Source organism: Panthera pardus, unplaced genomic scaffold, assembly GCF_024362965.1.
Source record: "Panthera pardus isolate Hobbes unplaced genomic scaffold, ASM2436296v1 HiC_scaffold_25, whole genome shotgun sequence".
Lineage (NCBI taxonomy): Eukaryota > Metazoa > Chordata > Mammalia > Carnivora > Felidae > Panthera > Panthera pardus.
In genome coordinates this window covers 18727155-18752486 of record NW_026526821.1, presented here as the reverse complement: position 1 = coordinate 18752486, position 25332 = coordinate 18727155, and the positions used below count along the sequence as shown (strand labels likewise).

Below are 25332 nucleotides of genomic sequence, written 5' to 3'. Positions count from 1 at the left end.
CCCTTTGGGAATCTATTTGTGGCAAAGGTCAAATAGTTGACCTAGTTCATAACAAAAAACCTTTTGATTCCTACACTATCACACATATAGAGGGCAAAAAGAGAATTTAGAGTAAGCAGACTATGCACAAGTAAGCTACATGCAGAATGGCTACAGAATGCCTCCTCCACAGTGAATACACGGAACCTGTGTGGATGTAAAGAGCTTGCTAGCTCTCACCAGGGCCATGAGCTTTAGACCCTCCAGAAGTTTGCAGTTCCTGTTCTTCAGTCTGTGGGCTTCGTCAATTATCACACAGCTCCAGTGAATCTTTTTCAGCTCTGGGCAGTCTGCCAGGATCATCTCAAACGTTGTGATGACAACGTGGAACTTGAAGACTCCTGAAAGGGGGTTTCCCTGAGGGTGACACAACGGAAGGCGAAGCTTTATGCCATGACTACAGAATTCCGCTAATGCGTTCCCGGCGGGAGCAGAGGAGGCAGTGCGGTAAAATGCCCGGGCCTAGGTGACAGAAGCCAGTAAGCACTGCACTTCCTCGTGTGAGGAAAGAGAGAATACGAGGATGAACCAGCCCTTTAGACAAAAGAGAGACCTCATTACACCGATGAAACAGAAGTAAGAGACATGGGCCCTCACGATGCTGAGACATATGCGCAAATATGGAAGATACAGCAAGGAAGCTTTTTGTTTATTAACTGCCATGACAAGGAAAGCAGACGGGTATTGATTTGCACATTCCCAGCCATGAGCTGGTCTCAACCACACAGAGCTTGAAGACCCAAAGGAGACCTTTTTCCGCTCCTTTTCAGATATGGTTCATTTCACCTTGTAACTGGGGTTCTAGCACAAGTTCAAAGTAATGTTCCTGATTCACCTGGGACAAGAGCTACCAGTCAGGACACGTGTCTTTTCTCTATCTTAGTGTTGCTATCACGCTGAAAGAGCAGAGCTGCACTGTGTTAGAACACATCATAAATTTCTTCCAAATGTCTCCTTTTGCTGCTTTATGAAGTCCCTGGGGGAGAGCACTGGCTTCCCTCTGGCTGGATTCATTTATATTTTCACCTTGCTTGATTAGAAAAACCAGTGGCCAGACAGGCTTACAAGCATACTCAGTAAAGTGATTATAAATAACAAAAACCAAACAAACACCACAATCTATTGTGCTTTTAACAATGTGAATCCTATCTTCTCTTTATCCTTCCCTGTCAAATGTGTTAACCACCTCTCCAAACTCCCTGGCTAGGAACCCACCCTCTGTACACTAATTCTTCCCCTCACTTTTTTCACTGAGCATGTAACAATTCAGATAAAATCTTCTGCACGTAAAAGAAACTTCATAAGCCAACCAAGAAGCTAAGCTTTCAGTATCCCAAGAAGAGCCCCTGGCATATGTCAGAGAGTGTCAAGCATGCCCTACAAATTCCGTGTTTTATCAAAGTAAACTACCAAGGAGAAACAAAAGTCGACCTCAATAAACATAAGACTGTACAAAGTCAGTCAACAGCAACCTAAGGTGCAGGGCATTAAAACTCCTGAAGACAAGTGATGGGAAGGCTGTTCTGAACGACATCAGGCTGTCACCAGGTCTCTAAGACCCATGTAAGGCTCACCTGTGCGTCTCTGTACACCATCTCATACTGCTGGATCATCTGTCTGCTGATCTGGCTGCCATGGTACACAATGGCATTCATCTCTGTCCACGTCCGGAACTCTCGCTCCCAGTTCGTGATGGTGGAGAGTGGGGCGATGATGAGAAAAGGGCCATGGATTCCTCGGAGGAATATCTCTGAGAGGAATGTGATGGACTGGATGGTTTTCCCTAGCCCCATCTCATCAGCCAAAATACAATTTTTTCTGTAGAGTAAGAAATACAGATAATTCATCATCGATATAGGAAAGCGGCAGAGGTTGGGCAGAACTAAAATGATACTTGAGAAGCACACCCTGACCTATAAGGTCATCAGTGAAGGGCCTTATCAGCATTTTCCAGAGATGCAACTGAAGCAAGTTTTTATTCTTATGATTCACACCCTGACTACTTCCAAAAAGGAATTATGGCAACTTGGGAGAAAATACAGGAAAGAGGTCCATATAAACTGAAAATACCAAAAATTAAAATAATAGTGAGCCACAAGGAGAGAAATATGCCTCAAACCTAAGCCAATTTCTGTACCTGACAAACGTCATGGAAGCCAAGGCAAAAATAAAAAGATTAAGTTACGTGAATTTCATGGTCTACTATTTTTGTCATCAAGGGTTAACTTTTAACCCACACAATAAATTCCTTGTCAGAGTAAGAATGTTGGTCTCTTCTGGTGACCCAGAATCACAGACTGCACAGAGCTGTGACATTCGAAGGGTGTGGCCCCTGTCAGTCTCGCCCCTCACTGTACAGATGGGGAACCCAATACCTGGAAAGGCCACATGAGCCGCACTCCGAGAGGCTCTGTGAGTAAGTGGTGCAGACTGTGCTAGAACACAGGTCACCAGGGTCCCATCTTGTGTATTCTCCACTGCAGCATTCTGTCTTTAGAATCCATACTAGGTGTATACTCTAGAATGTTACAAAAATCTCAAATTTCATCTGTTTCGCCTAGATTCTGACAAGACCTAAAGCACAAAGAGTCCAAAATTGAGAATTACAGCCCAAGTTTAGAACATCCAGGGCTCATGAGTAAGTAGCAGAGTTGGGACTAAAATCCAGATCTACTCCCTTTTAGAGCCAATTTTTGCTAAAGACTTAAAGATAACGACCTTTCGGATTTTGTTTCATCTAGGTTGAGTCTAACCTTGTGGCTAGAATGGACAAGTAAAAAGCAGCACAAAGTCAATGATGTCTACAGACCATTCTTTCTGGTTGGAGAAGCACCTGATGTAAAGTCTTGGCACGCATCCTGTGCAAAGATTAGCACCCTAAACCGATGGCTAGGTTGCACACTCTCACCACCTTCTACTGCTGCTCTGAGCAGGCTAAGGCGACAGTCTAGCTCCAGGTACACACTTGGGAGGAAAATCATCCATGAGGACAGCCCTGGTTCTGGTTCCTCACCTGTTATACCAGTTAAAAAGAAGCCAGTTCATCCCCTCCAGCTGGTACTCCCGGAGCTGGTTACTGTTCTTATACTCTCGAGACTTCTCCAGTTTCTGCCAGGAGTCCGAAGCAGGCCGCTCCTAATGGAGGAAGGCAGAGAACACAAAATACGTTGAGAATAACGTCTGAGGAACATAACACGAATAGGGACATAGGATAATAATGGGGAAGGTGGCAAATCTCAAAACACTGCCCTAAAGCTGGCATGAAACTGCAGCTACTATTTTCTGACTAATGTGCAGGCGAGACCCTGTATTTTCTTGATTTCACCAGATTAAACTAAGAAAACCTCAGGGCACCTAGGTGGCTCAGTCGGTTAAGCGTCCGACTTCGGCTCAGGTCATGATCTCATGCTGGTGGGTTCGAGCCCCATGTCAGGCTCTGTGCTGCCAGTTCAGAGCCTGGAGCTTGCTTCTGATTCTGTGTCTCCCTCTCTCTGCCCCTCCCCTACTCACCCTCTGGGTGTGTCTCCCTCTCTCTGCCCCTCCCCTACTCACCCTCTGGGTGTGTCTCCCTCTCTCTGCCCCTCCCCTACTCACCCTCTGGGTGTGTCTCTCTCTCAAAAATAAATAAATATTTAACAAATTTTTAAAAAAAGAAAACCTCTATAAAATGTGCAAGCAATTAATGAAGAAGACAAACACACCCACCTAAAATCTTGGTGTTACACAGTTTGACCCAAACTCTTAGATGCCACTCCCACTTAATACCTCCATCTCCCCTCAAGCCAATATTAGGTTTTTGGTTTCTATATATAATTTCTTTTTGTTATTTCTTTGTGCATGTGGCATAACTCAGGAAAGTACAGTGGGTCAAATATTTTGTTGATTAGTTCTGAGAGTCAGTATGAGGCAAAAAGCCTGTAAAATCAAAACTGCAAATTCCTTAAACTCCTCATAAACATAATAGCTGCCTTATTTTCCCATATAAAACACTGATTTCTAAATACAATTGATCTTTTCTCTACTGATATGAAATGCCATATTTATCACATGCTAAGTTTTAATGTATCCATGGAGCTCTACCCAGATTTTTCATTCTGTTCCACGGGACTGTCTAGTGCTGCAATAAAAGCAAATTTTTAAATTACTATAGCCTTTTATCTGATTAGGGAATTATTTTTCAAAAGTGTCCTGGCTATTCTATCTTATTTACTATTCTGTATAACTTTAGAATCAACTTGTCAAGTTCTCTTAAAATGCCATTGGAATTTCAATTATAATCAGAGGAAAATTTAAACCTTCAGGTGTGGAGACTTCCCATCCAAAAATCTTATTTAATTAGGCTTTACATTATTTGGAAAGCAACTTGGCTATTTTGCTTATAGGCAAATTGAGCCCCCAAGTTACAGTTTATCGTCTTATAAATTAAAAATCCCTAGCTCTACCTGTAGTTATAAATGAGAATTTTGAGACTATAACTTTTCTAAACGGTTTTAGTTTTTGGTAATTCTACTTTGGAGTTCTACAATATAATTTACACCTGAAATATGTTATTACCCGAAACTAAACCATTTGCATGTGAAATTAACAAAATATCCCCAATTATATCATTGACATTTGGAGTTAAGTATAATCTGTCCATGATCTTTCAGAAAAATACACATTACAGCTTACCTACAAAATTACTACAGCTACAGTTAGGGTAAGCCCTTTAAAATAGGGCTCTGTTGAATATTATTATAAGAGCATAAGTATAGGTGCTTTTAAAATAAGGGAGAAAATAATTTATTATGTAAAAAATAATGATTTTAAAGAAAAAGATATTAAGCAAAGATATTCCTATATAAACCCTCTTGCTCTGTTCCATTAAAGAAAATATATTCTTCTTAACCTACAGGAACCAGTCAGGCTAGATCCCCAAAGTCCATGTACCTCTTTAATCAGGCATGCTCCTCTACTTCACTAGATACTGTGGAGAGGCCTTCTGGAATGTTCCTCCAGTGACTTAGTGGCTCACTCTCAGCATTGTTAAGTGCTGGAGGATGGAATTTCACTGCAGATTTTTACTTTGCTGCCTTGGTACAACTCCAAAAGTAGAGGCATCACTCTGTCATCCAGTCACTCCTCTGGGTTTCCCTCTTTCTCAGTGCTAAAGGTCTTAGTTTAACATCACCTACTGGCCAGAAATTTCAGCTATCTGAGCCTAAGGCCTGAAATCAGCTAGGAGTTTCTGGTATATTCCTAAGTGGTACAGACTACAGGAAAGAACTTACCCAATGGCTCCACCACCTTCAGTGACTACTTAGTTAAATTTGAAAGAGGAGAATTGATTCTCAGAGCCCCCCAAAGTGGGTTCTGCCTATTAAAAGACTCTTTCTTGGCACAATCATCACCAGCGTCACTTCTTGCTTTCTAAAAATTCCATATTTTACCTATACATAACCAATTTTTACCAAAAAGCTTTCAGATGCAAAATGTCCTATATTCATCAAGACTGGCGGGTCATGTCTCAACTTCAAAGCCCAGAGTAAGATCCCTTTAAAAATTTATTCGGGGCGGGGAGGGTTCTAGGTGGCTCAGTCAAGGTTAGGCAACCAACTCATGATTTTGGCTCAGATCATGACCTCATGGTTTGTGGGTTTGAGCCCCGTGTCAGGTTATGCACTGACAGTGCAGAACCTGCTTGGGATGCTCTCTCCCTCCCTCTCTCTCTCTGCCCCTCCCCCGCTCATGTGTGCTCAAGTGCTCTCTCTCAAAATAAGTAAATTAAAAAAAAAAAAAAAAAAGAACTATTTGGGGGTGCCTGGCTGGCTCAGTCAGAAGAGCGTGTGACTCTTGATCTCCGGGTTGTGAGTTCGAGCTCCATGCTGGGTGTAGAGATTACTTAAATAAAAACTTAAAAAAAAATTATTCAGGTAAACTACCATTTGGAGCCAGTCTTTTCCTTAATACATAAAAAGACAGCTTTAATTATATTGCTAGCTGCCATTCCAATTTAGAACTTTTGGAGTAAAATTTCTAAAATGTGCATTTTAAACGAGAGAACAAATAAATTAGAAACAAAAAGACAAGCGTGAAATACTAGCATGGTTCATGAGAGATAATAGCGGCATGGCAACAGCAAAGTAAAGGAGAAGTGAAATTGCCTGAAGACACTTGAGAATTCATGTTCTTACCAATCTGTGTAGTCAGTCAGTCTGAGGAAATAAGTGGGATTCGAGCTGAGAGTGTAAGAATGCTGATTACTTCAAGATAATAGCTTACAATTAGCTGCAGAATGGAAATGCTCTCTACTCTCCCCCCCTACACTAGTTTGTCCCTGTGGTGGGCCACATGTCCCAATTAGTCTGGGGCCACGTGTGTCCATACACATGCCTTTTCCATTAACCTGTGCACTCCTGAGGGCTCGGCATGCAGCTTCCTTCTTACTCTATGTCACTCAAGAGTCAACCAACAGGAGATGTTTAATAGGTCGTTGATGGACTGAATTAACAAGGGGCAACAGTCATAAGAGAGGTCTGAAAGAGAAATTTATTAACTAGTCATGTAACAAAACACCATTAAAAACTATGTAGATTTCTAATCACAGTTCTACACCTCAAGACTCCTCCATACACTTCATATGCTAAAAAACTAAAACAAACACTGCTTTTGAGTGGACTCTGATAGAGATCTAAGTTCAATGTTGAGGTCTCATCTTCTGAGTCCTAACTTTCCAGCAACATAAAAACAACTAACACTAATAAGGAGGTGGATAAGGGTTTTTCATGTAAAAATAGTGATTTTTAAAAGAAGGTTTATTTACTTTGAGAGACAAAGAGAGAGAGAGAGAGAGAGAGAGAGAGAGAGAGAGAGAACGAACATGAGCAGGGGAGGGGCAGAGAGTGAGGAAGAGAGAGAATCCCAAGCAGGCTCTGCATTGTGAGCACACTGCCCCATAGGGAGCTCAAACCCCTGAACCGTGAGATCGACAACCTCATCCGAGATCAAGAGTCAGATGCTCAAGTGACTGAGCCACCCAGGTGCCCCAAAATGGTCATTCTTTTTTTAAACAGAAACTTCATATTCCAGTCTACAGCCATGTTCAATAACTTTGATTCTCTTCCCAAGTGAGTTACATCTTAATCAGGCTCTATCCTAATTCTACCTCCTTTTAATTATTGATACTTCATATATAACTACTTGCCAGATACCCTGGGACATTTATGCATCTTGGTGGCAGTTCTTCAGAATCAGAAAGATAAACTGATTAAATAAATGTATGTTGAAAACCTATGTTCTCTCTGTGAAACTCATGGATCTACAGATAAAAGATAGCTCTTTCCCTTAAAATATTCCAGTTGAGTCAAGGCAAAGGATAAAAACAAAGAAAAAAGATCACTGATGGAGCAAAAGATAACAGGAAACAATATTTCAGGCATTTCTTACACATTCTATCTTCCTGACTCCATATAGCAGCCATATACCAAGAAACCTAAGCTCATATTCAAGGTTTTTCAGTGTCACACACATCAAAACAGAGCCTAGATCTAATGTTGATCTGAGTGCCAGCAAAGTCTGAACTGCAGGTTCAATGGAGAGTGGCCAAAGGGAAGACACCAATGAAGACCACTTCTGAGCACAGCCCAAAAGACATCCAGAACTGCCAAGTTCATAAAGTTACATGTTGTAAGAGGTGCCAAAGAGCGACACGGATACATTACCACATGCTTAATTTCAGGGAGAACTTGAAGAGACTCAAATTCTTTAACTTTTGCAGGATCCACATCTTCCTCTAGTTCCCACGTACTTTCTTCATAAGGCAGTGAGCACCACTTCACCAGGTAATGTGTCACCTCCTGGTGGGAAACAGGATAGCAGCTACTGGATTAGAGGAGCCAATCGTGCTCTGGCCAACCACTGAAAAACCCACCCGGTAACACATGAATGCCATTAAAACGAAGACCACACGTTAACAAAACAAGCAAAACATGTAGTAAGAAGGGAAGACACTATAAGTGAGTCAAAATGGCCAAACACCCACCTCTCCTGTTTCTGCATCTTTGGTGTGGGCTACCTCCAGGACGCGATCAACTTCTACATAGTCTGGGTTGAACAAGTCTTCATCAGGCTAGTACAAACAAAGGAGAAGAGTTAGAAAGTGTCCCCCTTCCCTCAAAACCAACACTCTGTGTTTTATCTTTAAGTCACCCCCTACTCTGGGCCTTATCAGGAAATACACAATGGAAGGGGTAGCTTGTGAATAAAAGTCACAGCGCAGACATTTCTTCCCTGTCCCCAAACCCTGCTGTGACTGAATTTCCAGGTTACATCAGGGCCAGATGTAAACTTCCCTAAAGGTCATTACAGTACTGTGCAAAAACCAGCACAAGAATTCCTTTTTTCTTACTGCTTCTCATTACAAAGATAACCCTTGGAAACTCAGAATTAGTTTCTTTTTCTTTTATAAGCCAATAATAATAACAAACACTGGAAGGAGGCATGAGGGGAAGGTTCTTGTTTTTAAATTTTTTTTTTTTTTTTACATTTATTTATTTTTTGAGAGACATAGAGAGAGCACAAGTTGGGGAGGGGCAGAGAGAGAAGGAGACACAGAATCTGAAGCAGGCTCCAGGCTCCAAGCTGTCAGCACAGAGCCTGACGCGGGTTCGAACTCACAAACCGTGAGATCATGACCTGAGCCGAAGTTGGACGCCCAACCAACTGAGCCACCCAGGCGCCCCTGAGGGGAAGCTTCTGGGGGACTGATAATGTTCTATTTCCTGACCTCGGTGGTGGCTACCCAGGTGTGTTTATTTGGTAGAAATTCACTGAGCTGCACCCTCAGGATTTACCTTCATGTACATTATGCTTCCCAAAAAAGTGTACTTACGAAACAACAATAAGCATCACTTGGAAATATTTAACGTGTGCCCAGGGTAATGCTAAGTGCTTTATGTCTCAAAACTACTTTATGGACTAGATGCAATAATTACTTTACAGATGAGGGAACTGACTCAGAGAGGTTAAATAAGTAATGTGACCAAAGCCACAGAGCTGTGTGAACTGCAACACTTACCCAAGACTTTCTTACCCAGAAGCCCTCCTCCTGGACTGCTAGAATGTTCTTATTGCCCCTTTGGCTGGAAGGCACTTTAGGGGCTATCTAGTTTCATCTTCAACACAGGAATACTTTTTATAACATCCCTGGCAACCCTCCCTCAGATTCCATTATTCCCTGTTTCGGAATTTACTGCCCTCTAAGACCTAACCCATTGCCAAGACAGCTTTACCTCTGCCTGCTTGGTGGTGGCATCATGATCTTTATCTTTATTATTATTAAATTACAGCCTAGTTTCCTTCCTGTAATGGGGGCTCGCTGGTGTCACTGCTTCATCCGCAGGAGCAGCAACAAAGTTAATTTTCATTCTATGCTGGCTCTTCAACAATCTCCACCCTATCTGGGTGAAATTACCCAAGGTGCTCAACTGTTGTTTGGGTCCCAAGTTTCTAGTTCCCTTAATGATGCAGAGAGCTAACATTTATGAACAGTGACCGTGGGCCGGGCACTGTGTTAAGCACTTCTGTAAACACTGTGTCATTTAGTCCTTGCAGATATTCTGTGAAGCTGATATTATTAGGGGTTCTGCTTTACACAGAGAAGGATAGTGGGTTTGAAGGAGCTTATGCAAGTGGCTCAAGGCCACCAAGCTCTGTGTGTGTGTGTGTGTGTGTGTGTGTGTGTGTGTGTGTGTGTGTGTGTGTAACCTATACCCTGGTAGTTTGGCTCCAAGAGCCCAGGCTCCTAGGACCGTGCAGTCCAGTTTCCACATCTGCTGACAACACTCAGCTGTGCTTCCTTTACCAGTGTTACAGTCCTCCTGCAGCTGCACTCAGGTCCCCAAAGTCCCCCACTGGACCCTGATACCCAAAGGAACAGAACACTCAAGAATGAAAGAAAAGGCACAGCAGGACTGTTCTGGTGGTATGTTCTAAGATTACCGTTGCTTTTTAAGCAGCTGCATGGCCTACTCCTGGCCAACAGGAAACTTGTAATTTAATGGGCATTATCTTTTCTCCCTAGAACTGCTAGTCAGTCATTTTCCCCACCCAGAAGTTGTAAAGATTTTAAAAATACAAATGTATGACATTACATTTATTTACTGCCATTCTATTTCATTCATCTTAGCCTCTCCAGTAAACATGAACTTTGATTTTGTCATCTATTTTTCCAGTGTTGGGTCTGGTTTTCAGGAATTTAGGCTTAGCCAGAAGGCCTCTACCCCCGCGGAGCATGGAAGTCTTAGCCTCTCGAGCCTGAGCCTCCTTTACATAAAGCAGCTGGAAATAATAGATATGAAGAAGCTCTATTCAAAACTAAGTTATTGTTGATCTTATTAGAATATCACTTATCCAAGTCATTAATAAAAACGTTGAACAGGTCAAGACTGAAGACCATATTATAGGAACTACTCCCCACTTTTCCTCCTCCTTAATTTCAAGATCCTCTGGTCATCTCAAAAGTCTTTCCTCCCGACGGGAGTTATGAGTTCCTGGTATGTTATTTCTATACACTTGAACATAGCTTTGGCTCTCTATTCCCAGCCCAGGCAAAATCTCTCCCTTGAGAATAAAGCAGAAAACAGACACACGGGGCTTTGTAGGCTATATTAAGGACTGTGGACTTTATTTCAAGAAAATGTGCTAAAGACTCTGGAGCAGGGGAAGAGCATAAGGCAACCTCACCCCCTTACCAAGGGGGCAGCCAAATATTTCCTGAGCACTGACCCTGTGGCTAGTACCAGGGATAGAAATACAAGGAAGACATGTCCCCGTCTGTCTCACTGGACTTAAAATGGAAGAAAGAGACATGTAAACAAGTTACTATACAGCAAATACTTGCTAAAATAGAGGTGCAGATAAAATGTTCCAAGAACAGAAGGAGAACAGTATCCAGTGAGGCCTTGAGATGGTTTTCCAATTCCAGCTGTCTTCTTTCCCCAGTCCTTTATGAGAAGAACAATGCCACGAGAAACAGCCCTCGCGTGCTTTAAAGCAATCCCGGAGAGGGCTGGGGCCAAACACTAAAGCTAAGGACAAAGGACCGCACCCTGGGACAAGAAGAATGCTTACTGACATTATCCTAAAATAATTTTTTGTCACTTGTGGAGAAGGAATACAACACGCAGAAGGAGCTGATTAAGTACTGCAGCGATGTACTATGGTTTCAGGGCACCTGAGTACACTCGAGGCCTAGTGCTTGCCCCTACATTTTAAGAGTAACTTTTATCCCTTCTTTTTTTCAAAGTTATCTGCACAAAAATTTAAACGTACATGTTACACAGAAAAGAAAAAAATAAAAGTCACCGTGATCCCATTAACCGGAGAAAATGACGGCACATTTTGATGCACATTCACGACATTTTCCATGCCTTGCTATGGTGCCTCTTTTCCCCTGCACTCCCCATACTGGAGCTGCCGCACACACTAAGGGGGCCTGACCTTTTTAACTAACAACAGCTGATAGCGCTAAAGCCGCCTTCTAGGTCATTAACAATGTTCTCCGATATCATTCTTCCTAGCTGCGCAATATTCTGCTCTATGGGATATATACATAATCTAGCAAATGTCTGCTATCTCATATTCTGTTTGTTCACAATTTTCCACCAATATAAATGACTGAATGTCACAGCTGATTCTGCACAAAGACTCATTAGCTTCCTTAAAATACATGACAGTATTGGAATTGCTGGGACAGAGGATGTGAATAGTTGGAGATATTTCATGTCTGTTGCCATACTGCTTGGACAGGTCTTACCAGGTTATATTCCCATCCACTGTACACAAGAGTATCTCTTCCCTACACCCTCCCCAGCGGTGGGTAATACTTATTTCTAAAACCTTCATGGGGGACCTGGGTGGCTCAGTTGGCTAAGCGTCTGACTCTCGATTTCAGCTCAGGTCATGATCTCACACTTCATGAGTTTAAGCCTTGCATCGGGCTCTGCGCTGACAGTGTGGAGCCTACTTGGGATTCTCTCTCTTCCTCTCTCTGCTCCTCCCCCACTCATACTCTCCCTCAAAACAAACAAATAAACATTAAGAAAAATAACAAAACCTTCAAATATCTGGTAAACAAAAACCAGAAAATCTCTATTTTAATTAGCATTTCCTTGACTACTAGTGAAATTGACCACAGTTTTGTATGATTACTGATAAGCATTTCTTATCATTAAAGCTATTTGTCGTGTGTATGTATATGTACGTACAAGCAGGAAGGTTCCTTCACCAGATAAAAAGAACATATGCCACATAGATAAGTATATAGTTAGGAAATATGCGTATGTACATGATGCACATATGTCCTATTTAAGATTTGTATGAAGTATTTTCTAATATATAGACATTACAGATTTGTTTAATGTCCAAATCCATCAATCGTTCCTCTCGCTGTAGGTACCATACTTAGAAATACTCAAGCTTAGAGGCACCTGGGTGGCTCAGTCGGTTAAGCCTCCAACTTTGGTTCAGGTCATGATCTTGTAGTTCGTGAGTTCGAGCCCCACGTCAGGCTCTGTGCTGACAGCTCAAGAGCCTGGAGCCTGCTTCAGATTCTATGTCTCCCTCTCTCTCTGCCCCTCTCCCATTCACATTCTGTCTCTCTCTCTCAAAAATAAATATTTAAAAAAATTAAAAAAAAAAAAGAAATACTGAAGCTTATATAAAGTTACTTATTTCTTTTCTCATATTTTAGCTTTGTTTTTATTTTTTACACTCAAACTTTAAGTCCTTTGGAACTTGCCGTTTTGGGAAGTGAGGGGAGGAGGGAATGAAGAGTTGTGCGCACATTTCTCTCACCCTAGCTATTTATAGATTTTCTGACCAAGATACACGTTCTTATGAATTGCCAGTTTATAAGGCTCGATCCTCATAACTTGGTGGATAATTTTTTTCCTTCAGCTTAAACCTGGATTGGTTTTGCTGCCAATCAGTGCACATTTAGCGACATGACTTGAGCAATAATTCTGCACAGAACTTTGACTTAAAGAAACTTAAACTCAGCATTTAATACTACAAGAAGAGTAGTGGTCAAATTAGTTGGCAAATATTGCTTCACCTCAGTAAAAATGTGCTTCATCTGGGCTTGTTTATTCCTGAATCGCTTGATCTTCTGTGCAATGCGAGGATCCTTTTCCAGCTCTTCCATTGTGGCCCATTTACAATGCAAGTAGGAACTGTCCAAAGACACACAAATTGTGAGACAAGTGCAAACCACCACACCACTGAGCCCTACAGTGTTTCAGCAAACAGCGTGACTAACCCAGAAGTAGCGGTTTGTGGTGAAACTGCCAGAGATTAGGCTGCGAAGGGCCTTGCACTAACCGGACAACAAAATAAAACAATGCAGCGATCTAACTCCAAATGACCGACCCCTCTGCAGCTTCTACACAAACTGCCTGAGAGCAGAGGGAGGGTAGGCATGGGCAAGCTGTCATTAACACACATTAGTGAAAGTGGGCACGAGGCAGAGGAAGAAAGAAAAATCTAAGAGGGAAACAGTGCGAGCTACAGGACAGTGGTTCTCCACCAGGAGCAGATGAGAATGGCTTGGGGAGTTTTTAATAAGCACCAGTCCTTGGGATCTACTCCCAGAGTCTGAGTCAGCTGGTATTGAGTGGAGCAAGGTCTTCCCTGGAGACTATCTGCACAGCCAAAGGTAAGTACTACTGCTTAAGGTGAAGTTGAGTCAGTCAAGATCCACAGGTCAGGCCTCAGGGGCCATTCTTGGAAAATACAGAAGGTGATGTAATGAGGGAAAGGAAATTTTATTCGTATAAAATCCAAATACAAATAACATATGAAGAACACGTACAAATTTCTATACTTAACGTAGAATAGCTCCAAGTCGAATGGGGGCTCTCCGGGGTGAACCTGTAATCAACAGCAAGCAGTTAACAGCTCAGACCCCCACAGATCGCCCTGACGTTGCACAAGAAAACAGGTAAATCAACACCTCTGCTTGATTTTCGTACAGACTTCCTGAGGATGTTTTCAGTTTCCCCCTTCTTTTCCTGACAGCTACTGAGCAGCTTTCCCAAAGGATGAATGCACAGCTAGCCAGAAGGTAAAAAAGAAAATGATCCTCCTGGTGTCCTTCCAAGGTCCAGGCTGGGACAGTGTTCGGCTGATAAACCCAAATCGGCCCAGGATCTGAAAGCTGTCAGGCCCAAAGCCTGGCGTGCAAGTGAAAACACAGGTCTCCAGCACACCCCCTGACCACCATCCCGAAACATCAGCGGTGCCCACTCTCAAAGTAAGGAAGTTTGCTCTCATAAATATTTGAAGATAAAACTATGTTGTCACCAGTGACAACATATCTTTCACTCCAGGTATACTCTCTGGATCTCCACAATGGTCCTGAGATATCTAAAGAACCCACCCTCCAAATGTTTTCCTTTCTTTCTTTCTTTTTTTTTTTTTTTTTTGTAGCTGTGGTTTTATTTTATTATTTTTTTTAATATGAAGTTTATTGTCAAATTGGTTTCCATACAACACCCAGTGCTCATCCCAACAGGTGCCCTCCTCATTGCCCATCACCCACTTTCCCCTCCCTCCCACCCCCCATCAACCCTCAGTTTATTCTCAGTTTTTAAGGGTCTCTATGGTTTGCCTTCTTCCCTCTCTGTAACATTTTCCCCCCCTTTCCCTCCCCCATGGTCTTCTGTTAACTTTCTCAGGATCCACATAAAAGTGAACACATATGGTATCTGTCTTTCTCTGTATGACTTATTTCACTTAGCACAACACTCTCCAGTTCCATCCACGTTGCTACAAAAGGCCAGATTTCATTCTTTCTCATTGCCACGTAGTATTCAATTGTGTTTATAAACCGCAATTTCCTTATCCATTCATCAGTCAATGGACATTTAGGCTCTTTCCATAATTTGGCTATTGTTGAAAGTGCTGCTATAAACATTGGGGTACAAGTGCCCCTATGCGTCAGCATTCCTGTATCCCTTGGGTAAATTCCTAACACTGCTATTGCTGGGTCATAGGGTGGATCTATTTTTAATATTTTGAGGAACCTCCACCCTGTTTTCCAGAGCAGCTGCACCAGTTTGCATTCCCACCAACAGTGCAAGAGGGCTCCCATTTCTCCACATCCTCTCCAGCATCTATAGTCTCCTGATTTGTTCATTTTAGCCACTCTGACTGGCATGAGGTGATATCTGAGTGTGGTTTTGATTTGTATTTCCCTGATGAGGAGTGACGTTGAGCATCTTTTCATGTACCTGTTGGCCATCTGGATGTCTTCTTTAGAGAAATGCCTATTCATGTCTTCCGCCCATTTCTTCACTGGATTATGTTTTTGGGCGTGGAGTTTGGTGACTTCTTTATAGATTTTGGATACTAGCCCTTTGTCCGATATGTCATTTGCAAATATCTTTTCCCATTCCGTCGGTTGCCTTTTAGTTTTGTTGACTGTTTCCTTTGCAGTGCAGAAGCTTTTTATCTTGATGAGGTCTCAATAGTTCATTTTTGCTTTTAATTCCCTTGCCTTTGGAGATGTGTCAAGTAAGAAATTGCTGCGGCGGAGGTCAGAGAGGTTTTTTTCCCTGCTTTCTCCTCTAGGGTTTTGATGGTTTCCTGTCTCACATTCAGGTCCTTCATCCATTTTGAGTTTATTTTTGTGAATGGTGTAAGAAAGTGGCCTAGTTTCACTCTTCTGCATGTTGCTGTCCAGTTCTCCCAGCACCATTTGTTAAAGAGACTGTCTTTTTTCCATTGGATATTCTTTCCTGCTTTGTCAAAGATTAGTTGGCCATTCTTTTGTGGGTCCAATTTTGGAGTCTCTATTTTATTCCATTGGTCTATGTGTCTATTTTTGTGCCAATACCATGCTGTCTTGATGACTACAGCTTTGTAGCAGAGGCTAAAGTCTGGGATTGTGATGCCTCCTGCTTTGGTTTTCTTCTTCAATATTACTTTGGCTATTTGGGGTCTTTTGTGGTTCCATACAAATTTTAGGATTGCTTGTTCTAGCTTTGAGAAGAATGCTGGTGCAACTTTGATTGGGATTTCATTGAACGTGTAGATTGCTTTGGGTAGTATTGACATTTTAACAATATCCAAATGTTTTCAATATGGCTCTTTTTCCATGTTCTCTTCTTGGCCCCCTGAGGACTTTCCCTGGGCTGCAGAAACTAAGGGACAAAAATACCTTCTGCTAGCATCACAATGGAGGGAAAAAATTATTTGGGGCTATATTCAAATATTTAAGAATTTTAGGACCTAAAATCTTCCATGGGGGTAAGAATAATAAAGAATAAAAGAATAAAAGAATGACTAGCCAGACATTGCTTTGCTCTCACTCTGGCCAATCAGGACCATTCCAGGTTGTCTAGCCAAATCTCTCTTCACAGAGGGGAGAACCTGTGATATAAAAGCTGACACATAAGCCACTAACCTCCTGGACGGTCTTAGATGCCAGGATCTTCTCAATGATGTTTGCGTCATCTTCTGGAGGCTCCTGGAGACAGAGGTTAAGAAGAAAGAAAATTACTGGCACCACAGAATCCAAGAAATAATTCTGTAAGAAACGCTATAGCAGGTACTACTTGGTCTGAAAGTTCACCATTGAGTGCTGAGGCCTCCCTCCCTATCAGTCCACAGAGTGATCAAAAGATCACAAACATTCTAACGTCTGGACACAACCTAACACCTCCCCTTCCACATAAGCAGAGAAGTTATGCGGCTTTTCAGACTCTTAATTTCAGATCTGCCTTTAGGATCACTAAAATTGGTCCCAGGACTTCCCTTTTCTGCCAAACCTGCCTACGTGTTGCTGCATAAAATTTTCAGAAAGGTGTAACAAAAAGGAGTCTGGGGGCCTTAGAAGCGAAGAGTCCTAATTCTAACACCTACCAGCTACTGACTTTGGGTAAGTCAATTAACACGTCTTCGTTTCCAAATCTATTAAAATAGGAGTTAAATATACTTATCTCACTGGGTTACTGGGAGGATAAAACGGTATGTGAAAATATTTTTGGAACAGTAAGCACTATGCAAATGCAAGGCATAATTATTCTCTACTAAACGATACCGTCTTTCCCTTCTGTGTCTGGAAATGGCTGTTTCACCCATCATCCTTTGCCTATAAATCCTAACTCAAAACAAATTAATTTCTTCCTTTCTACCCCGGCTACACATCAACATTTCTAGGCTCCTAATCTCCATGAAATCTCTCTACAGAGTATTTGATTAAATAATTACAAACTTAAAAAGGATGTGTTGAGTCAGAACACTCTTATGTTTGATGTTCTTTCTGGGACTTTATTTGTGCCATCCTATTTCAGAGGTTTTGTATGTACTATATGACCTCCTCAGATCTAGTATTTGTCCACAACAGGGTACTCAGAACAGAATGAGAAGAATGCTCATCACAATAGCCGTAGCTCCCAAAATAACTTGGGTTCCTGATCAGAACTTCCCCAAGGATGACTTCATGCTGCATTACTACTGTCTTCGGTCCTACCCATTCCAGGGTTCGCCTGTCCCAGAGCCACACCATTACAGAAAATGGTATATAAAGGTATGTAAAATCAAACTTTCTCCAGAAAAGTACTGAAAGAAAGAAAGGAAGAACGAAAGAAAGAGGAGGAGGGCAGATGGTAGAAACAAAGTATGGCGATTAGCAGGCGATGACAGATGCTCCCAAAGGTTACAAATATTTATTACATTCCCCTAGACACATGGCATGGTGCTAGGTGCCATGCCAAAGTTAATCCAAAGTGACAAGAGTCTACTCCCACTGCTCAACAAGAAGACAAGTCGATTGTGCCTACCATATAGTAGGAAGAAGGGATGGGGATACAGACTAAGCTTTTGTTTTTCTGCTCAAGTGTTCTGCCTGATTCTTAAGCACAAGTAAGGAAAGGAAGAGGCGGCAGGTGGCTGTTGCCTGCCTTCTCCCATTACAATGTAAACCTTCTGAGGGCAGGGATCCTTATTTGTTTTATCCACTGCTATAGCTAAAGCCCTGAAAAGGCCAGGCACCAGTGGGTGACCAGTATATATTTGTTAATGCTAAATACAAGGAAGAGGAAGAGAGAGGAAATACATGAGGAAATAAAGCATCTAACTCACCGGGGCTACAGACTGCAGACAGATATTCTTAATCTACGTCACTTAATTAAAAATTCTCCTCCTTCTTCATACACTGGGACCTAGCCATACTGTCAGGATGGCCAACAGCAAAGGGCCAGAGCCTGGTGTAGTTTTCTTAAGCCAAAGATCACTATCCCAACCTTGCAACCAACAAAGGAACAGGTGCCGGTTAAGAGAAAGTAGATGAATGAACAAACCTCCTTCCTAATTTCCTACTTCATTTCCTTCCTAAATTTCTTCCACATTATTTACTGTCTTTTAGGTTTATTCACTGGTCTTACAGAAATAGATGAGCCATAGTCCTCCTCAGCAAGGAACTACCAGATATGCTAACGTAACACTTTAAAAGTTATTGAAGTATGGCATACATACAGTATATAGAGATCTCAAGTGTACAACCAATGAATTCTTACACATACACATACCCACTTGTATAAATATCACCTAGACCAAGTTACATAACATTCCCAATGTTCTGGGAGGCTCTCGCGCCCCCACTGGAAGTAACCACTATTCGGATTTCTACTACCACTGATTAGTTTTGCCTACTACTAAGCTTCATGTAAATGGAACTATATAGTATGTGGTTCATTCTTCTGTATTTCTGCATAGTATTTAGTTGTATAAATATACTACCATTTATTTATCTGCTGTTGAGGAATATTTGGGTTGCTTCCAACATTTACATACACTGTGTATATTTTGGTGGACAAATGCACTCATTTATCTTGGATATATACCGAAAAGTGGAATTGCAAGGTCATGAGGTAGATTATATGTTTAGTTTTAATGAATGTTGTCAAAATTTTTTCCAAACTGATTCTGACAATTTTTATACCCACCAGCCACGTACGGGAGTTCCAGGTGACTTAATATTGTCAATCTTTAAAATTTTGGCCATTCTTGTGGCTAAATTCACATCTATAAATTTAATTAATTCACATCTTTAATTCACATCTCCCTAGCAATTGAGGATGCTGAGCACCTTTTCATATGCTTACTGACCGTGTGGATAACCTCTCCGTGAAGCTCCATTCATGTCATTTGCCGATTTTAAAAATTGTCCTTTTTTTAAATTTGTACGAGTTCATTATACATTTCTGAATAAGTGTCCTGTCAGTTATACAGATTACAAATATTACCTGCCAATCTATGATTTACCTTTTGCTTCTATAAATGTGTCTTTTGATGAACAGAAGTTCTACATAATCCACCTTATCAATCTTTTCTCTTATACATTCTTGTGTGTTGTTGAATCATGTGGCAGCAATGTGGCAGTGTTGTTGTGGCAGCAATGGCTGCCACAAAGGTCACTCATTAAGCCACATAAAGTAATTTAAAATTTTCTTGCAGCCACCTTTTTAAAAAAGTAAAAATAGGGGCTCAGTCAGTTGAGCTCCCAACTCTTGATTTCAGCTCAGGTCATGATCCCAGGGTCGTGGGATTGAGCCCTGTATTGGGCTCCGTGCTGAATATGGAGCCTGCTTGAGATTCTCTCTCTCTCTCTCTCTCTCTCTCTCTCTCTCTCTCTCTCTCTTTCTCCCTCTGCCCGCCTCCCCAACTCGTGCTCTCTCTAAAAATAAAAATAGTAAAAATAAACAGATGAAATGAATTTTAATATTTTATTTAAAGCAATGTATGCAAAAATTTATTATTTCAATGTATAACCAATATAAAATTATTAATAAGATACTTTATATTCACTCATTAAGTCTTGAAAATCCGATGTGTACTTCACACTTAAAGCACATCTGAATTCAGACTACCCATATTTGTTTTTTTTTTTCAATATATGAAGTTTATTGTCAAATTGGTTTCCATACAACACCCAGTGCTCATCCCAAAAGGTGCCCTCCTCAATACTCATCACCCACCCTCCCCTCCCTCCCACCCCCCATCAACCCTCAGTTTGTTCTCAGTTTTTAAGAGTCTCTTATGCTTTGGCTCTCTCCCACTCTAACCTCTTTTTTTTTTTTTTTTCCTTCCCCTCCCCCATGGGTTTCTGTTAAGTTTCTCGGGATCCACATAAGAGTGAAACCATATGGTATCTGTCTTTCTCTGTATGGTTTATTTCACTTAGCATCACACTCTCCAGTTCCATCCATGTTGCTACAAAGGGCCATATTTCGTTCGAGAAAGAACGAAGTAGTAGTACTTGCCCTGTAGTACTCCATTGTGTATATAAACCACAATTTCTTTATCCATTCATCAGTTGATGGACATTTAGGCTCTTTCCATAATTTGGCTATTGTGGAGAGTGCTGCTATAAACATTGGGGTACAAGTGCCTCTATGCATCAGTACTCCTGTATCCCTTGGGTAAATTCCTCGCAGTGCTATTGCTGGGTCATAGGGTAGGTCTATTTTTAATTTTCTGAGGAACCTCCACACTGCTTTCCAGAGCAGCTGCACCAGCTTGCATTCCCACCAACAGTGCAAGAGGGTTCCCGTTTCTCCACATCCTCTCCAGGATCTATAGTCTCCTGATTTGTTCATTTCGGCCACTCTGACTGGTGTGAGGTGATATCTGAGTGTGGTTTTGATTTGTATTTCCCTGATAAGGAGCGACGTTGAGCATCTTTTCATGTGCCTGTTGGCCATCCGGATCAGACTACCCATATTTCAAGTGCTTACAGCCACATTGGGCTAGTCGGAGCCCTACGGAGCAGCGCAGCTCTGTTTGGTTCTACTTGTTTTTATAGCAACACTACCTTGTCTTCATTACTGGAGTGTGATTAAAAGTCTGGATTACAGTGAGTCTTCCAACTGAGTTCTCCGGAAAGATTGCCTGGCTATTCTAGGTCTTTTGTGTTTCTATCATCAATTTCCAGCAGAAAACACCCTGCTTAGATTCTGACTGGGAATGAACTGCAGACATCTTAACAATATTGAATACATGTATGTCATACATTGCTCTATTTATGTAGGTCTTCTTTAATTTCTCTCAGCAATGTTTTTCATATAGAGAGGGCTTGTATATCTTTTGAGAGCTATTCCAGAATATCTAATATTTTTGATGATGTTACAAATGGCATTTTAGAATTTTTCTTTCCTGATTTCATGCTGCTAGTTCACAGAAATAAAGTAGATGTTTATGTATATTGTCTTTGTATCCAACAATTTAGCTAAATCCACATTTATTAATTCTAATGGTTTGTCAATTCTGTTGAATTTTCAACACACACAGTCATGTCATCTACAAATACTGAATCGTACTTCTTCCGTTCCAATTTTTAAACTTTTTATTTCTTTGTTTACTTATAGCAATGGCCAGGACCTCCAGTGTATCTCTTTTTTAAAATTTATGTTACATATTCTTTTTTTTTTAATGTTTATTTATTTTTGAGAGAGCAAGAGGGGGAGGGGCAGAGAGAGAGGGGGACAGAGGATCCGAAGCAGGCTCGATGCTGATACCAGACAGCCCAACAGAGGGCTCGAACTCGCGAACTGTGAGATCATGACCTGAGCCTAAGTTGGATGCTTAACTAACTGAGAAACCCAGGTATCCCCTGCATTTCTGAATATAAAGATAACAGTGGGATTTTTTTCTTACTCCCAAATTCAGCAGGAAAGCATTCGGTATCGTACCATTTAATATAACGTTAGTAGTCAGTTTTTACCTAGTGGATTTTAAGTCTTTGGTTTTCTACAGTTTCAGATGTGCCTGAATATGGTTTTTGTTTTTGTATTTTCCCTGCTTGGGAGTTACCTGATGCTGAATGTATTGGTTGATATCCCCCATCAGTTTATGGGAGTTGTTGGCCATTTACTTTTATCATCAAACACTCCTCTGCTCCAATCTCTCCTCCACATCTAGGACTCTAATCAGAGATACACATTGCACTTTTTCACTGCACCCCAATTGTTTCATATGCTTTGTTCTGCTCTTTCCATTCTTTTTTCTATGTGGCAGTTCAGAAATTTTCTATTGATTTGTCTTCAAAGTCACCAATCTTATCTTCTGTTGTATCTAACCTGCTTTAATTTTTATTGCAGGTTATTTTAATTTTTTAGTTTTTAGATTTTAAAAAGTTTTTAGATTTATACACACACACAAATATATATATTTTTAATGTTTATTTTTGAGAGACTGAGAGACAGTGTGAGCGGGGGAGGGGCAGAGAGGGAGACACAGACTATGAAGCAGGCTCCAGGCTCGGAGCTGTCAGCATAGAGCCCAACATGGGGCTCAAACTCATGAACTGCAAGATCATAACCTGAGCCAAAGTTAGACGCTTAACCACCTGAGCCACCAGGCGCCCCTCTAATCTGCCTTTAAAGTCATCCACTGTATTCTAAGCTTTTTAAATTGGAATTTTCAGTCCAGACTGTTGAACCGATTCTCTTTACAGATTCATTTCTTCACTGGAATTCTTCACTTTAAAATTTTTTTGGCTCATTTTCTTTTATTTTCTTTCACATGTTAATCAGTTATTTTAAAATTCTTTTCTGTTAAGTCCACTACCTGGATCATCTAGGGTCTGCTTCTATTATATATTACTTCTACTTTTGAGTCACATTTTTTCCAGCTTTTTCAAATGTGCAATAGTTTTTTACTTATGGTAGATACTGTGAATAAAGGAACCTTAGCAGCTCCTAACAATATTTTCCACAACTATTTCCTATTTTCTCTGAGAGAGGGGGTGGTCCCTGGGTCCAATGAGACACTGAATTGGGTCAGGCCTGGGTTACTGTTAAGATTTATCTCTTGCTTAGCAGGGGTACCTGGGTGGCTCAGTTGGTTGAGCGTCTAACTTCAGCTTGGGTCATGATCTCACAGCTCATGAGTTTGAGCTCTGCATTGGGCTCTGTGCTGACGGCTCGGAGCCTGGAGCCTGCTTCGGATTCCGTGTCTCCCTCTCTCTCTGCCCCCAACCCACTCGCATTCTGTCTCTGTCTCTCTCAAAAATAAATAAACATTAAAAAAAATTTTTTTTAAAGATTCATCTCTTGTTTTACCCTGTTTCTCAAGCATGAATGTCCAGGGCCACTGACTGAATGTGGCAGGTCTTTCTATTCCTGAGCCCTGGAGTCTCCAATCCCAAGTAAGTTAAAAATCTCTCACTCTCTTTTTTAAAATTTATTTATTTATTTTGAGAGACAGAGAAAGAGAGAGAGAGAGAGAGCAAGTGCGAGCGAGGGAGGGGGAGAGAGAGAGAGAGAGAGAGAGAGAGAGAGAGAGAGAGAGAGAGAGAGAGAGAGAAAGAGAATCCCAGGCAGGCTCCGCACTGTCAGCACAGAGCCTGACTCAGGGCTCAATCTCATGAATCTCAGGTGAGATCACGACCTGAGCTGAGATCAAGAGTCGAACACTTAACAGACTGAGCCATCCAGGTGCCCCTCTTAAAAACCTCTCTTCAGGGAGAGTTAGTTTTTCTACACTAAGTCCATCCCTTTAGTGAGATTTTCCCTATAGGTACCATGATACTGTGAGATTTCAATCTGCCTTCTGAATGAGCCACTAACTTCTTGGGCTACCCCAGAACTCCTCAATGTCCTGGGGAGAGCCCTTTGCTTTGGGGATCTTCTAGTTTCCAATCATTTCACCAGCAGGGGCAGATGGTGATGGTTTCTCTTCAACCCAGAGAAGTCTGTTTGAGCCAAGCCTGATCCTCAACCTGCACCTAGAACTGAGGAATGTTTCCAGAGAAGAAATAGTTCGCAACTGCCGGCTCATCTAGTAATAAATAGCTCATCACTGTCTGGAATTTTAGTTAATCTAATTCTTGTTGCTTTCACAGATATCTGATGTCTTTAAAGACACATTCTCTTTTTTTTTCCCTTTGCAATGAGTGTTGCCCTGCCACGACCTACTGTCTCTTCCCTGGAAGAAGGAATCCTCCCACATCAACTCTCATTCCAGGAACTCCCTAGGGCCTACTTTTTACTCTTTTCAATTCATACTCATTTTTCTGGTGATCTTGTCCAGTCTTGAGGTTTTAAATAAGGGCTACATCATGACACCAGCCAAGTTTATGTATCCAGCTCAGAACCCCCCTCGATTCATAGACTCATATATCTAATTGTTACCTGCCATCTCCACTTGAATATCTCAGAGGTATTTCACACTTAAAATGTCTAAAATGTAAACTCCTGCTATCCTAGCCAACTTCCCTTCCCTACCCATTCCATCTACAGTTTTCTCCCAACTGAGTGAATTCTATCCTTCTTGGTGTTCAAACCAAAAATCTTGGTGTAATTCTTGATTCCTCCTATCTCTCCACACACTGTGTCTGATTAGCCAAGAAATCGTGTTGGCTATATCTTCAAAATATGTACAGAATCCAGCAATTTCTCACCACCTCCAATGCTTCTACCCTGGTCTAAATCACCTTCATTTCTCACCCAGGTTATTCCCAACTGCCTTCTACCTAGTTTCCCTGCTTCCACTCCTGCCCAACTAGTCTATTCACAATACAACATTCAGAACTGCCATTATTATGTCTTTTGCCTAACCTGCTTACAAGGCTTCTCTTTTAGAATAAAATCAAACATCTTTTAAAGGCCTACAACAAACCCTGCTGGAGCTCACCAAACGTCCCATCTCCTATCACCTTTCAGGTCTCCCTGCGTGTTCCTCACACACACTAGTGGCCCATTTCTACCTCAGAGACTCTGCACAGGCTATTCCCTCCGCCTAAAATGCCTCCCTCTCAAGATTCCCTCACTCCTTTACTGCCTTCAATTCTTTGCTCAAATGTTACCTTGGTGAGGCCAAAACAGACCACCCTAATTAAAACTGCAACCCTCACTCCTCAATTCCACATCACTCCTCTCCTGATTTTTTTTCTCACAGCAATTACCACCATTGATATACTACGCAATTTTATTACTTTTTAGGTTTGTTCCCAGCCTCTACCTAGGTATTTCCACCCTTTGGAAACTAACTCGGAGCTTGGCTGTTTGGCCTCCTCTCCCACAGGTTCAGAATCCAGCAAATGTGAAGAGGAGATCAGCTGCATGGATTTCGTAGGTCCCCTCTCCATTTATTGCATGCTCCCTCTGTGAGAGCAGGGAGTTTTGCCTCTTTTGATCCTTGATGTTATCTCCAGCACAAAACAGTCCTTGGCAGGTAGTAGGTCCTCAAGAAATATTTTTGAATAAATAATGTTAAGAGATTTTGCAATATAAATGGTAATATCAGCATAAA

The 25332-nt window shown here is 41.5% G+C and overlaps 1 protein-coding gene and 1 long non-coding RNA gene across 2 annotated transcripts in view; one reads left to right on the top strand and one right to left on the bottom strand.

The window, feature by feature from the left end:
- The window catches only part of CHD6 (chromodomain helicase DNA binding protein 6), a 155647-nt gene that overhangs the window by 85339 nt on the left and 44976 nt on the right, over nt 1–25332 (bottom strand). The window contains 8 exon segments of the mRNA XM_053890241.1: nt 220–396; nt 1614–1857; nt 3053–3174; nt 7740–7874; nt 8060–8146; nt 13133–13250; nt 13889–13947; nt 16484–16546. Of these exon segments, the coding sequence (XP_053746216.1) occupies nt 220–396; nt 1614–1857; nt 3053–3174; nt 7740–7874; nt 8060–8146; nt 13133–13250; nt 13889–13947; nt 16484–16546 (1005 nt within the window).
- LOC109272433 (uncharacterized) lies at nt 2598–2834 on the top strand. The gene is made up of 2 exons (XR_002082464.2): nt 2598–2677; nt 2781–2834. It is a non-coding gene; the product is annotated as an uncharacterized LOC109272433 (long non-coding RNA).